Consider the following 15,702-nt stretch of genomic DNA (forward strand, 5'->3'; position numbering starts at 1 on the left):
CCAATAATACAAGTCTGCTGACAAACGATCAGATCATAGTTTTTCATATTTTAATACGTTCAAAAAGCAATGTTAATAATCAACAATTTTCCAAATGATTGAGAACTGTTCTATTGCGAGTTATTTTATAGGATTGTATTGAAGGCATTGATGCCAAAATCAGCTGATTCTGAGACATAAACTAAAAAAATAACCAAAACTGTCAATCTGTGAGAGTGCAGCTTTAAATATTTAATATGAATTTTATGGCTTGACAGAAAATTTAAAAAAATCGGTTTAGACCTTAGGCCAATTTTAAATCCCTAGTGTCTACTTCTACACTAAGCTACATTCCCCTAAAGAGTGTTTATTTACATTTATATAACTAAGATATCTAATACTAACCTTATATTCATTGTATTCTGTTTGCATAGGTTGTCTGTCCTCTCGTCCAACTTTTCTGGAAAAATAAAGAAAATGCTTTTAATCAATTAATTCCCAAAAATGACACTGCTCATGGATGCACATCCATATAAATTGGATAGTCCAAGGTCATATAACTTGCTACGCAGAAAGTATAATATATAACTATTTAACAAGAATCCAATTGTCAAAAATTTTAGTGTAATGAAAAAATTACGCCAAGTATAAATTTCCATGTACATGTACAAAGAACAGTTAGTCTGATCCATGTTATTATGATGTTGAAAATGAAAGACCAACACAGATTTAAGTACACTGACTTGAGCTTCATGGCATTCCATGAAACTTAATTCACAAGGACTTGACTTGGCTTTTTCGAAGTATGTCTTGTGTTGTTAAAGTCTTGTCTTGTATAATAATGTTTTATACTTAATAACTTAATTTAACACTGAAAGTTCATCACAGATTTTGGAGTCGGTCTAATGACTACCAGGTAAATACACCTTGTTTATATATATGCATGTAAAACAAATCCTACTCCTTAAACTGTTATTGAGAAATCACAATCATTTTGAAATCATTAAAATGACATTCATATATAAAATTATTTCATACAGATGTAATACAAACATAAATTGTGAGTGATAAACCTATAGCTACTTACTTTTTATTAAATAGTGCATTTATGGAAAATATTTATTACTGATAACAAATTGTATTTTTTTTTCTGTGTACTTAATAGCTGGAACGCATATATATGAAATGACTGGTGAGTGCTAAAAGATTCGAAGTGATCAAGTATTGTCTCTTAAGGTAGAAATACCATGCTTTCTGCACCTTTCTTTCAAATTAAACACAGTATCCTTCATTAGAACCATTGTTTTCGATATTTATTCATCCTTTTCAGTAAATCAAATCAATTCCATTGATTGTGGTACATCTTATTTGGGAGTATGAGTTCTTCAAACAAATACATGTATGTAATTAATAAAAAAAACACATTCACAAACCTGCCAGCCTGTTGAGCAAAACCTTCTTCAAAGTCTCGGAGAGTTTTCCGAAGCCGCTTTTTGGAACCCCGAGACTTCATCAGCTCATCTTTTAATTCAGGGCTGAAAAGAAAAGTCTCTCAGTTTTAATAACACATCAAATAACACAGAGTACCTCTTTTCAAATACTAAATTTCTTCCCTGACAACATGTATTCCAAGTTGTTAAAAGGTTTTGAGAAATGCCCAATTAAAAACATTTTAAGCCTTTTAAAGTCGATAAAAAATCTAACAACAACAACGCCAAGGCTATGACAGTGTCTCAACTTTATTTCTTTGAAAAACAGATACCGGTAATGATGCCAATGTCAATGACATCAAAGGCTATGACAACATCTGAACATTATTTCTTTGAAAAAAATATAAGCTGATATATGAATAAAATGCATAAACTAACTTACACACTAAGCTCATGAAGATTTGAATCTGTCACATGACCCCTGTTTCCCCCTCCCCCAACCCCATTTTCCGGTAACTCTAGTTTCCGTCGCGCCTTCGGAGAATGGGGACCTTGGTTTTCAACAGCAACTGGGCGGGACTGGAGAATCGAGAAATCTCGGGTGAACGCAAAATCTGCTGTACCCATATTTGCGACGTTGTCATCCTCCTCATCATTCTCCATTATGGCTGTTGGCACATGGATCGAGACTTTTTCACCGGGCACACCATCATTCTGGTAAAAGGAAAATTGTAATAAATGCACAGCAACTTGGCCCATACTTACTTACATCTTGAGTCTAAAAAGTTTGAGACTCAGAATCAGAAAAGCAGGCCCCCCACCATCATGAAAATACCCAAGTCAAATCTCAATCGCCTTCTTCATTTTTCCACATTATAGTTCAGACATTATTCAAAATAACTAATGTTTAACTATAAAATATTATATTGATTAACAACATTGCTGAATATTCAAAAAAAAAATATTTCTATGTACAGCACAACATGTACTTGAGTAGAACTTTAACATAATGAATTTGACTCAAATATAATTTTTGTTCTTAAATTTTTTTTTTTTTATAAAATATTGATCAAATATTTTTATCCACATACTGTAGAAGGGAATGCCATTTAAAAAGGGCTAAAACATCAATTTTGAATCAAATATGGCTGTTATATGATAAAATGAGTTAAGACTGAGATTGAGATTTTACTTAAGTATTCTTGTGATATTGGGGCCAGGATCTTAAATTTGTTGTAAAATAGTTAAGAACAGTTTTTTTTTGTGACAGATACCATATTTACACTCATAATATTATGAGTGTAAATATGGTATCGGTCACAAAAAAAACACTGTTCTACTACGAGGCAAATAAATTTCGTCAAAATAAGTCGCACTACTGAAATGGCTGATCAAACAGTACTCACATATTTAGACTGAATGTCCATTGGTTTATCTTCTGGTACAGTCTGTAGCTCCAAGTTACTACGAGGCTAAAATGATAAATTGTAAACATTCTGAAACAATTTTAATTAGATTAATCCAATAAAGAAATGAAAACTTTATTGATGAAGCCACACTTAATCAAAAGTTTGTTTGGTTTCCCCGGTCAACTCACAAAATAACGGATGACTCGGAAGTTTTTTCAGCCTCTCTAGTGGTCAAAGTTATTTGTTTCCTTTCTCCATTACGGAATAAAGGGTAAGGAAGTACCCCCCCCACCACCACCACCACCCCTCCTCCCAAAAGAGGAGGCCCACAAGGGCCTATGGCATGATTATTTTTGTTATAAACTGTACTCACAGTCAAAGTTAAGCAATTAGTGAAATGTGTGTTTCATAAAGGGCAAGTACATCAATAATACACAACTCTATGTACAAAGTTGTCTCCCTTAAAAGTACAACTATAATACACTACCCCTAACAGTTGTCACCAAAACTGCAGCATTTCAGCAGCAAGGGCCATAATCCAGTCATGCATGGGAAGATCTGCTGGTTTATTGAAGAAAGGAACCAAGCTCTCATAGATATCTAACTACCGTACTATTTTGATTAACATACAATCAAAACTGAAGACCGAATCACATTCAATTATTGTTTACAGACGCACAGACGACCCACAATGAGTCAACAAATGAAATGAGTGTAGAGAAATGCCAAACAAACTATTTATTAAATGTGGCCTGATGATCTCTTATATAACAGGCTGATCTGGCAAAACATACCAAAGGGGGTTGTCGGTGCACGAGACATTTGATTGTTCTGAATGAAATGGTTGCAGACTGTATACCAATGAACCAAAAAAATTACCAAAGGGTTAGAATTCTTCAATAACCAGGAATGTGATTGACCTGGCAGCTGAAGGGCTCAAATTATTTTGACCATGGGTTTGAACCCAAGAAGCAAACCCGGCTTTTTAGAAGCCCTTATGAGGGCCCTCCTGACTTTAAACTTGAAGCAAATTGGAGTGACAATACTTACAACAAATACAGTAACAACAAAAAAAGCACACAGTTTACTTATTTTATCAGTTATTTTTTTTTATATATTTAGATTTTTTTGGTCCCTGGAGCGAATCCGTGGACAAATCCCATCCCTGATAACCATTCTTACCGAAGGAGGTTGCCGGGACAAAAGTCGTTTTATTGTTCGGTATCGGTCATACAACGGCCGCATCAAGTCCTTTTCATCACGACTTTTCTGTGGAGAGAATATTGAAGTTCGTGCATTAATGAAAGTCCCTAAGACTTCCACCAACTATAAACTAAAGCAAAAGAATTAAACTTCCTACTGACACCAAAAGCAATAGATGATAGATGATATTTCTGATATGTAAACATTCCCTATACAATAATCATTTTCAGAATATGGTTATCTGCATGCTTCCAAAAACTGACAAGCACTTACCGGTCGTCCGTGAATACCCTCGAAGTGTAACAGAGCCTTCTGTACGGACAGCTTCTCATCTTGTACTTGATCATGGTTCATTAGCTGTAACAGAAATACAGTTAGTTTAAACGTTATCTATTTTTTAACAATTGTGAAATAAGTTATGATAACTTATACTAAGTCACTCTCGTTGGCACCATGTTACGCGAGAGTGTGGTCTAGTGTTGTGGGGGAAACCGGAGTGTCCGAAATAAATCTACTTGTCTAGCTTGGTGACCACTAACCAAATTCACATGCAACCAGGCCTGGAATCGAACCCGGGTTGCCTTTGTGAGAAGCGTGTACGCTAACCACTGGGTTAACCAAATAACTAATAATATAGTTGTTGTTGCGATATACATATAAATATATTATATAATATGCATTTTTTCTTTTCTTATTTTCAAGACCATTTTGCTTTAGGTGTTTTTCTGGATTTTGTGACAGAAAATACATACCATTGTCAACAGGGCTTCCATTAAGTATTTGAAACTGGAAGTATGAACTTCCTGTGAATCACTTTTGGAAGTTTTACACTAAAATATGGAAGTTTAAGTCTCCATAATACAATATCTTTTTCAACTATTTTTCAACAATTATATTAAAAATCAAATAATTTTCAATTTTACTTATATTATTATAATTCCTTTTACTTAAAAACACTTAAACTGATTGAAATTATGACTATAAAGGTAATATTAACAAAAGGTTTTGATTTTTTGTACTTCCAAGCTTTCAACTTTGGAAGTTTTCTTCAAAATTATGGAAGTTTTTTTATTCCAAGGAATCAATTTTGGAAGTTTTAACCCATTTCTAGGGAGTAATATACTTCCAAACTTCCTTTAACGGAAGCCCTGTGTCAATAAGGTTAATTTATGACTATATGTGATGTCTGAAAGCAGCTAAATGTGATTGGATTGAAAATATGTGTTCTTCAAAATATGTAAAATGAAAATTGATATTGTCAAAAGCATTTTCAAACTAATTAAGATTTTATGTTTATGAAAGAAAGCCATAAAAGTAAAAAAAAATATTTGTCATTTTTACCCCAAAAGGACAAAATTTACTACTAATCATTTTAAATCATAACATGCATAGATCTATAACTTACCTATACGAATATAAAGAGAAAACTAAGAAACAAACCGGAAAAACATTAATTTATTTACAGAATGACATTCTATATTTATTTCAGGTTTATGAGAAAACCCCAGTAAATATGGTAAATATTTTTCTTCGTCGATGCCTGTCTGGACCAATGAGAGACTGTCTATTTATAGGTCATATAATAAACCTTAATATTTCAACCATAATCTGAACATTTAATCCATGTTATATACCTCAATATCCTCTGGGCGATGCATGTCCTTGCGTTTCTCGTGCAGACGTTTAAGAATGATATCGAGGGTGGACCCCATGGATGGTGGGAGGTCGGGTGGGTCAATACGTTCGCCCGCAGATGAGGTCCCGCTCCCATGTCTGGAACGACTGCCCATCTCAGCCTCCTCTTTTAGACCTTAAATTAACAAATTTAATACAAATCAATTCACTAAAAATTAAAATGTTTTATTATATGCTTTCTGGCTGTTTATAGAAATTACCAGTGAGATATAATTGATATCACACAGTTTAAAACAGTTAAATAACTTTTTGGTATTAGTCACTGTTTCAAAACACTGAGTTCTGAAGGCCAACTTCAATGCACCCATAGCTTTGGATTAAACATCAATGCTGTAATTCCCAGAATAGTGTGGCGCCATCAAACTTTTAGTACCCTTTTGCAATTCAATTATGTTGATAAATGCCTCTTTGAATGAGTTTTGAGCAAAAAAAATGTAACATTTTATCTCATAAACATTGTAGGATTGAATTAAATAAATTTGATATCCACTTTCTGCTATATAAACCAAACCTCTAACTTTGAACGTTTTTCTATATCAATCAAAAAGCTTTACTGTGCAAAATATTATGTGTAACTCCAAACAAGATATCGAGAAAAACTCATTAATCATTTAATGTTGTTTCCATCCATTTTAATATGTTCATATTGTAATGTCTTTGTAAATAACTGAATAAAATGTAAAGCCAGACTATTATTGGACTTTTCACACATATATGTGAGTACTGGTATTGCCACAGTCAACATGAATACCACAACTGATGTAAATATCTTATGACCAAAGGTTAAGTTCTTGCAGGTTGTGGCAGCATCTATGCCCATGACAATTCCATTTCCATGACTAATTCCTTTCCAAATCATCACTCACGTTTAGCCTCCTTCCTTGCCCGACTGAGATCTGTAAGCAGTTTCTTTACTTCCACTCTTGAGGCTTTTTCAGCATGAGAGGGCTGAAAATAATTATGTAAAAAGTTCAGTATTACACACCTCGTTCATTGACATAATGGGATTCTGAAGTTTTTTCCAAAAATACTGCTCCTCTTTCGTACCTTAATGCAAGAACTCAATATCTGCTTCTATTTCTATATGAAGTTATTGAGTTATTGCGATAGGGTGGCAAATTTATTATTATCTATTATGGCGCCATTATAAAAATGGTTAAAACATTTTTGTGTTTATTTGGCTGATGGCAACACTCATGACAGTTTTAAAGCAAACCATGTTATCAATTCATTCTTAAAGTTCTTTAAAATCAATGAAATAAAGAGACTTGAACAATCGGGATATGAATTTGTTTAAATTTATTTATTTTCAAACGAAAATGAAACATTTAACAAGTTGTTACAACATTATATTAATCACTCTCGTTGGCACTATGTTTCGCCAGAGTGTGGTCTTGTGTTGTGGGGCAAACCTGTCAGTCCCTACAGGAAACCCACTTGACCAGCTAGGTGACCACAAACTAAACTCACATGCGATGGAAAGGCCAGCCTAGGATTCAAATCAACAACCCATAGGTTAGAATCTAGTGTGCTTACCACAGTGTACTATGAAAATAATTATCTTCAATCCATGACATTATGCAAGTATCAATTCATGTTTGTAAAAATATGCGTACCCTAAATCCATTTTCTCTCTCAAAAACATCTTCAAACTGTCGAATTTTCTTCTTTAGACCTGAAATTTAAATGTATACAATAAATTTACAATAATAATTTATAGATACCAACTTTTTTTTTTGCTTTGTCATTGCCTTACTACCATTAGTCAAATATATGAAATTCTGAGAAAAGAAACAATACAGAAAACAATTATAGCACAATGCTTGAAAAAGTTCTGTGGCCTTGGTTGGTAAATTAGAGAACATTTTGGCAAAATTGCCACTTTCAGGGACAATAACGGACCATTAAGCAGAATTCATCCTAAAAACACGAAACTGTTAGTTTTAATATGATGGCCAAAGCAGGGTAAACAGGCGAAGATTTCTCTTGAAGTTGTTTTAAAAGCCATTTATATTCATTTCAAGCTACTTTTTACTGTGTTTAATGCAAATTACTTTGTCTAATGCAAATCGCTGGAAATAGAAATATCATCACAACTGTACAATAGTCTGCAATTGAAAGATTTTAATCCCGATTTCGAGACCAATCCTGTTTTTTTTTTATCATTCCTAAAATTTCAAATATCATTGCCACACTAAATTAAACTATGAAATTTTGAAATCAAATTTAAAGAGAAAGAAACATTACACTAAGCAACCATAGCAAAACGCTTGAAAAATTTGTTTGCAGCCTTAAGCGGTTAATCAGTGCATCATTTTGGCGCAAATTTTGAAATGCAGTTTGAACTAATCTATACTGAATTATGATGCAAAACGTACCTAAGTCTATTAACAAATTGGTTGATTAATGCTACAGAAAATCAGAAGTGTAATCAACATCTATTAATAAAGCACTTACCTTGGATTTTTCTCATTTGACCTTTCATCTTTGTAGTAAGTTCATCATCGGTACTTCCATGACTGAAAATAAAAATAGGCATTTTTTTATTATTTTTTTTACTTTTTAGCCCAATAATTCCCTAGTGAAAAACATTATGACCAGGCCAAAAAAAATTGTTTGGTTAGGGTTACATCCTTTTCCAAAATAGGTAAGGTAGGAAAGCTTTTTTTTTGGAGTTCTTGGCTTTATGTAAATACGTTATTGTCATCATTGGAGAAAGATGTTCAAGCATAAAATTTAAAAGTTGTTAAACTAAATATTAAAACAATAGGGTTGGCACCTATTTTTTAGGTAGAGTTTGGTAGCCCAAACCAAACTCTTTTTTTAGGCCTCCACGTAAAAAACTTTAGGGTTCAGGGTATTTTTGTGAGTAGGTAAAGTAAGGCCAAAGAATACAATTAATTAATTGTGGCCTCATACAAAAACATTTTTATCATGCATGCACATATTTCTGAAACTTTAAAACAGTGGCTTGATTACAATCAATCGTAATGAATATAACGAAATTTTATGGATATTCAGCTGCAAACAAATTAAGCTAAATGCAAAGATAGCATCTAATATGTATGCGCGAAATATAAACATACTAAAAAGGCATTACAAACATATACATTAAGAACTGTATTAAGAGCCAAACACAGATAATTTAAGTAATAGTTAGAACATACTAGATTGACTGTTCAGATAACCTTATTAACATCATCATTGATAACCTTCAAATCTTTACCACTCTGGAAACACCAAGAAGTTAATATTTATTTTTGCTTTACGATGCAACTTATGCCCGCAGCTGGGTTGCGCAAGACTACAGCTATATGAATGGTAAATAATAACAACAACAATAACTACTACTTAAGCTTATTTGAAATAAAAAATAAAATAAAAAAGAAGACAATATTTACAACTATATTACACACATATTCAACATTAATGGCTGATCAGAATTGCATCATCAAAGATTCATAAAAAAACTTGTACTTGAAAACTTACTTCATCACTTAATTCATATTTTTACTACATAAAATGACATAATAGTTTACTATTTCCAGTTTCCTTGTAATAACGAGAAATAAAACTAAAATACCTTTTTTCTAAATCATTATTAGATTATAATTGCCAAGTAAATAACTAGAAATAGGGGTAAAAGTAATGATAGTATTTGTTCACAAATAATGTCAGCACAAGATTCAGACTTTAAAAAAATAAAAATAATTTTGTAATACTAGCAAAAAAGGTAAGATTATTCACTGCAAACTGTAAGCACACGTCAAAAATGCAAGGAGCGGTGTTATAACATTCTTACAAGAGCACAGTGGGGTGAACAGCAACACTTGTTTGTTATTTTACAGTTGAAAAAGGGGGCATACCTCAACAATTATTTTAGCAAGAGTTATGTGCCTTGCCATATTAATTTGTGTGTATTGTCTCTGGCAACATGTGTACCAAGTTTCATCTGAACATTTTGAAGGGTTCAAGAATTCAAATAAAAGCCGCGAGCAAAGTTTTTTTAACAACAACGACGCTGATACCAATGCCCAACGACACCTAGGGTATAACAATACCTCAACTTTTCTTTCTTCAAAAACAGATGAGCTTAAAAGCAGTGGAGAGGGCAAAAAGTAAATATGATACATAGAGGATAATAGCTTGTTTCAGTGTAAGATGGGAGTATATTTCACCGAGTGAGCACCAAAAGTGAAATATATTGCAATCTTTCACTCATTCCTTTTGTTTTTATTTCATGCTAAAGAATTATTGAAAACAACAACAAATTCATCTATTATCGTAAAACCACTCCAAATTTAGAGAAATGACATCATACAGGATGTGATGTCTTTGGATTTTTCTTTCCTGCACAGTGTGCAATTATAAATGTTTTATTATATGACTAAAAATTGCTTAAACATTGAAACAATGAAATTATATTCGGATAAACTTATGTTCAAGGACAAGTAAACCAGGATATATTCCACCATTATTTCTCAATATACCACCAAAAAGGATGAAAGAAACAGGCATTAATTCCTGAAAAAAGCAAAACTGAATAGCATAGAAAGGGAGAAAGCACTGCAAACTGAAAGCACACTAGCAGAAAAAGCAGATAATTTTTACAATCAAAATGATAAATCAAACAACTTTGAAAAAAAAAATCAATAAATAAAAACAAACTACAAAGGTGCCGAGACGTAAAGTAAATTACATGCTTAAAAAATCACAAATGAAAAAGAGAAGAAAAATTACATGCGCAATTTGTGACATTGAAAAAAAAACAATATATAAAGCCCAACTACATGGGTGCCTGGTTCTACAAGGTGATTGGCTGATTGGGATGCCATGTGATTATGTCATGTGACTACGTTGGAAACCCACAGTACTCAATTGTGTTACGCGTCATCATCGACCATGGGACTTTAAACTAGCAAAAATCTCATACCAATTTTATTTATAATAATAATAATAGTTATGAATGAGACATTTTCATTGGCTCCTTCAGAATTTTTTGAAAATCAACAGCCAATGAAATGACACATAATAGTACTCCCGATTTTCTGTAAGTTTACAAATAATTAAAGCCTCTTATGAAGCCATTGAAAGAATCAATTAAAGGGGATATGATTTATTTCTCAACTGGGGCCTTTAATTTTCCCCTTATTATCCAAGAAAACATGATTTTGCCAGTTTTTAAAGTCCCATGGCGCTGAAGTACTGATCACAAAATGTGTGTCGAGGGTTTGGACGATAGTCAGGTGACGAACCTGTGTGACTTATATTGGTCTTGCTCCGCTTGAGAGAATGGTAAATCCTCGTCATCTACAGACGTGCTGTAATTACATGGCAGAAAGAAAAAAATGTAAGGTGACCGAAAAAAAGAGATGAGCACTTTATTGCGGAGAAACTGAAAACAAAACGTGTGTCTTGTGTATATAACTATATATAATCTGTACACTATAGTCAATTAAAAGGTTATCAGGCCATTTCTATGAGTTATAAAATTAATAGAGGCTGCATTACAAATGAAAAATTTGAAGGTAAAGTTTACTGGCTAAAATACTATATTTTCTTATAGACACATGAAAATAATTAAACACTGAAAACTTAATTCTATCATAAAAAACTAAAAAAAACTGTGTTTTTGTTATGAAATATATTGTATATTGAAAGTACAAAAAAAATAATCTTTTGAGAGAGATGTTAAGGAGAAAATTTAATGGCCACACTCCATATAAAACTGCACATGCATTAAAATGGCACAAGACTGTAGCCCACAAAATGGTTCTTGCATAATACAACATTTGATAGATATAATTATTACAGAGACAATTTCATAAATATTTTAAATATTTTTCTTACAACATTAATTCCAAACAATCCTCAATATAAACATCTTGAGTTAAAATATAGTTAAATTGAAAAAATAAAATAAAAAAATGTTTCTATATAAAATTGAGGGAAAAACTTCTGTAAAAATTATTTTTGTCTTTTCTTGGTTAAATATAAGATATAATTAATACATAGAAAATGAATATCTATATAAGATAAAATCCACACAGCATTACGAACAATAAGCTCATTTAGAATACAACCTACATGTTCAGAAAATGAAATGGCTGACAGGCAATCACTAAGTACTAGGCTTAATCATTAATGAATTTCAACTTTCACGGGAGTTTAAAGGTCCGCCTACTGCCACTCATCCAATACACACTCCACGTGTCAGATTTTGCAGACAATGTGTCAGCCAGTGAGGTTGTATTCTAAGTATGTAAGATGACCTGAAGTAAACTCTTCATGATTAAGAAGGGCTTGTTTGCTACGCTCACTCCACCATTCTAAATCATTAAGATTTTACTTCAAGTCATCTAACCATTACATTATCATAATTGTTAAAACAATTAATGATACCAGAGTGGATTTGCTTGCCGATAAAATAGTCAACCAAAAGTTCTAAAGCTTGATTACTAGACATAGTTTAGGGTCTGCATAAAAAAAATCTATATTTGCTACAAATACCAAAATTAATTAATTTACAAAGTTAAAAGTTTACTAGAGATTAACTTTTATTATTTCGTTCACAAAATTATTAATTTTCGCATTGATTCAAATTTTTGGGTATTTCACACAATAAAAAAGGATCCACTTATGACCATTGCAAACATTCTGTGTATCAGACAACATTTAATTAATGCAATACCTCTGTCAAAACATAACAAACACCATTCATTAACCTTCAAATTTAAACACACTATTTTTTTCACAAAACTTAATCAACGCGAAAATTAACAATCTCGCACTACAGTTTTCCACTCTGGTTCCCGAATAGTAAGTATTTTTTGCAAATGCTTAACAAGTTATGCTACCTACCCAGCCTTCCGTTTGACTTTATTCAATCGTGGCGACGGTACATCATTTTCATAATCTTCATCATCGTTCTGTTGCATTTCTGGTGCTGCAAGCGTGGCCCGCTGGTACGAAACGGCTTGAGCCTTCTGGGCTAATATTGGGTCTGTTAAAAAATCATACTCTTAGATAATTTAGTAGTGAAACTTCAGTGGGTTGTCTGACCAATTTGCATTTTTTTTAAAATCTTTTTTATAAAAACATCGGACATTCAAACCATTTTTGTATGAAAGAATTGGAATATTCTTAAAGAAACAAACATGACCACATCATTTGATTTTGTTTTATCTATTTTTGTGTTTTTGTTCATTTTGTATAGTAAAATTTGAACTTCCCAATTTTAGTCCCTAGCATGATCGCTCACAAAACAATCAGTAAATGAATGCGTTCATAACTACAATTTATTCATGCAATTTACCTTGACTTCCAACGTTTTCATGGAGTGTCGAGAAATCCAGGGGAGGAACGAATGGTTTGGCACTGACCGTCGGAGACTTATCCGGTGATACCGACAACCCCCGATTGTTTGTATTATCCTGTCGTATATCCAAGAACGCTATCCTAGTATGGGTGTCACTATGAGTGTTATCACCACTGCGTAATTTTGGCACATCTATGGGCGAAGTTTGAGGAAGGTGACCATTCATAAACACTGGCACTTGCTCTTGCTGGTCCATTACTTCTTCGTCAGAATCTCCTGTAGAATTACGTCTTAACTGACGACTAGGTGATCTTCTATTTTGTGGTCCTGTGGGTCTCTTGAACTGAAAAGAAAGTTAGTACATGTTGCATAAAGTAAGTGTTTCCACTTGGCACTAAGGCACTAGGTTTGGGAAATATAAAATATAGACACCCAATGTCTATAAGGTTAAATGTCAGATATTTAAGTGACAAAAAAATTGATAACGTGTAAATAACTACTTGAATGATGAAAAATATATATAAGAATAAACAGAACAAAGTATCGGTTGTCCAGTAAGCGCAGGGGTTTAACCCTTGCAATCCTTACCAAGGTGTTCAATTCCTGGACTGGGTGCATGGGAGCTTGGTTGGTGGCCACCAAGCTTGACAAGTGGGTGTTCACCAATTCTCTGGTTCCATCCACAACACAAGACCACACTCTCATGCAACATTGTGCAAATGAGTGTGACTTAGCATAACTTTATAGCACTTTCTTCACAATTGTTACCATCACCTTTATCAATTCTTAAGAAAACACTTACAAGTTAAACCAAACAGCAATGCCAACTCCCTCCTGTTCTTTTTTTTATTGGAACACAGGCCCCAATTTCTCGAAACTTCTTAAGTCTCTTATAACAGGATTAAGCTAAACTCACTATTTTTGTTGTTCTATAATGTGCGTTATATATTTATTTCTTTAAGAGTTTTTTAAAAAATATATAAGAAATATCTGTTAAACCATTTTTCATTTATCAAAATCCATTATTAGTATTATTTTGGCTAATTGAAATAAGCTACTTAAGCCTGTTTAGCTTAAGAAGTTTCGAGAAATTGGGGCCAGGGCATTACTCAATCTTACGAGTTATATCAGAGTAATGTTCCTTGCTATACATGTGTTGTTTGTCTCATTGGCAACACAATCATTATGTACCAAGTTTCATTGGAATATCTTGAACAGTTTTTGAGCAATGGCCAATGAAAAAGCTTAAGTATGCCAACAACAACAGTTAAAGCTATAATTAAATGACTTTATCTAAGCAGAAATTATCACACAAACTTTAGAAAATTTAATTGAAATATACAACATTTTGCACATACCAAATGTAGTGGATCAGTGTTCCTATGTATTGCAGCGAATTCTTCATCGCTATCGTCTTTTTCCTCACCCACTCCTGATAACCCAGATGCCGGGAGCTGAAAAAGACAATCGTAACAATAAGTTAAATTAACAATGCTTGTTTTATTTCCGCCATAAACTTTCAGCCAAATAAATGATTCATGATTGTTAAAACCTCTAATAATATTCACCACAAAAAAAACACAACAATAATATTTATTATGATCAACTTCCTTACATTTATAATAATATGGTTTATCTTTCCTTACTGTTCATTATTTTCTGCAAAGTCCAAAGTGCAAGTTACAAAATCACCAACAAAATTCGTTTCTGAATTCGGCCCCAAAATTCATATTAAGCATAATAACATTCAAAAACGATTTTGCATTGGGGCCAAATAGTCATTTAATGTTTCATTACCCACATATTTTTCCAGTGTTACTTTATTTGTTGCTGTTGTTATATTTCCTCATACCTGAATTACGTCTTTAAAAATAAAAAAAAATATGACCACCAGTCCTCGATTTTTGTGAAAAGGATGAGAAACACCAAACAAACCATTTATTCATTGCAGCCTAAACAGAGATTTTTTTTTATTTAAATGTGCAGGTGGTAGCTTTTGTTAATTTACTGACTTCAAAGCTATGTGCCACTATCATCTTCATTACCTTACCTGACAAAACCAACAATTATCCATTTATTATTTATTTATTTCATCCTACACACTTTCATCCATGTTTCATTCAATGCGCTTCCAAGCCTCTAAGCAAACATTATTCTGCGCAGGAAATTTTGTTGTCCTCGCAATTTCGCCTCTCCAATATTTCCCCAGAAAATCATTATAGATCAGTCTGTATTATATCATTCATTATAGGATCCACTCACTCAGCTTGAACAGCCTCAGCTTGCTTTTTAGCTTTAGATTGGTAAAAAAGGCAGATCATATTGTACGAGCAGCATAACTTTCCCATGCATTAGGATATCTGTTTTGCAGAAATAGAGTTCAGTGTCTTGACGAAGAAAATGCAATGCGAGCTATAAAAGAGCTTTTCAAAGCAATAAACATTGCATTAACTGGAAATAAAATATATCTGTTAACTGTGCTGCAAAGCCAGCGCCCTGCATACTAGCAGCTGAATTATCTTCGTGCAGACAGGCAACAAGCTGTTTACTTTTTTGCTTGTCTCTGTCTCTCATTCAAAGGGTCCCAAGTTTGATAACAAGATCTTTAAAACTAACGTAACAACAGGCTTGTTAACCTAAAAGGTTAAGGACACGAGGAATACCACAG

The 15,702-nt window shown here is 32.9% G+C and overlaps 1 protein-coding gene across 6 annotated transcripts in view; it reads right to left on the bottom strand.

Annotated features, from left to right (window-relative positions):
- LOC128244990 (protein FAM13B-like) overlaps positions 1 to 15,702 on the bottom strand; it is a 77,870-nt gene that overhangs the window by 1,534 nt on the left and 60,634 nt on the right. For 5 of the 6 annotated variants that reach the window (XM_052963182.1, XM_052963190.1, XM_052963212.1 and 2 more), the window contains 14 exons: positions 14,393 to 14,488; positions 13,032 to 13,377; positions 12,578 to 12,719; positions 10,972 to 11,037; positions 8,174 to 8,235; positions 7,333 to 7,391; positions 6,583 to 6,664; positions 5,656 to 5,831; positions 4,295 to 4,378; positions 4,001 to 4,087; positions 2,816 to 2,881; positions 1,852 to 2,123; positions 1,413 to 1,514; positions 385 to 439 (listed from right to left, as the gene is read on the bottom strand). In XM_052963182.1, the coding sequence (XP_052819142.1) occupies positions 385 to 439; positions 1,413 to 1,514; positions 1,852 to 2,123; positions 2,816 to 2,881; positions 4,001 to 4,087; positions 4,295 to 4,378; positions 5,656 to 5,831; positions 6,583 to 6,664; positions 7,333 to 7,391; positions 8,174 to 8,235; positions 10,972 to 11,037; positions 12,578 to 12,719; positions 13,032 to 13,377; positions 14,393 to 14,488 (1,695 nt within the window). The remainder of the gene's footprint in view (positions 1 to 384; positions 440 to 1,412; positions 1,515 to 1,851; positions 2,124 to 2,815; positions 2,882 to 4,000; positions 4,088 to 4,294; positions 4,379 to 5,655; positions 5,832 to 6,582; positions 6,665 to 7,332; positions 7,392 to 8,173; positions 8,236 to 10,971; positions 11,038 to 12,577; positions 12,720 to 13,031; positions 13,378 to 14,392; positions 14,489 to 15,702) is intronic. The other variant, XM_052963205.1, reaches the window with a different exon arrangement.

This window comes from Mya arenaria, chromosome 2 (assembly GCF_026914265.1).
Source record: "Mya arenaria isolate MELC-2E11 chromosome 2, ASM2691426v1".
Taxonomy (NCBI): domain Eukaryota; kingdom Metazoa; phylum Mollusca; class Bivalvia; order Myida; family Myidae; genus Mya; species Mya arenaria.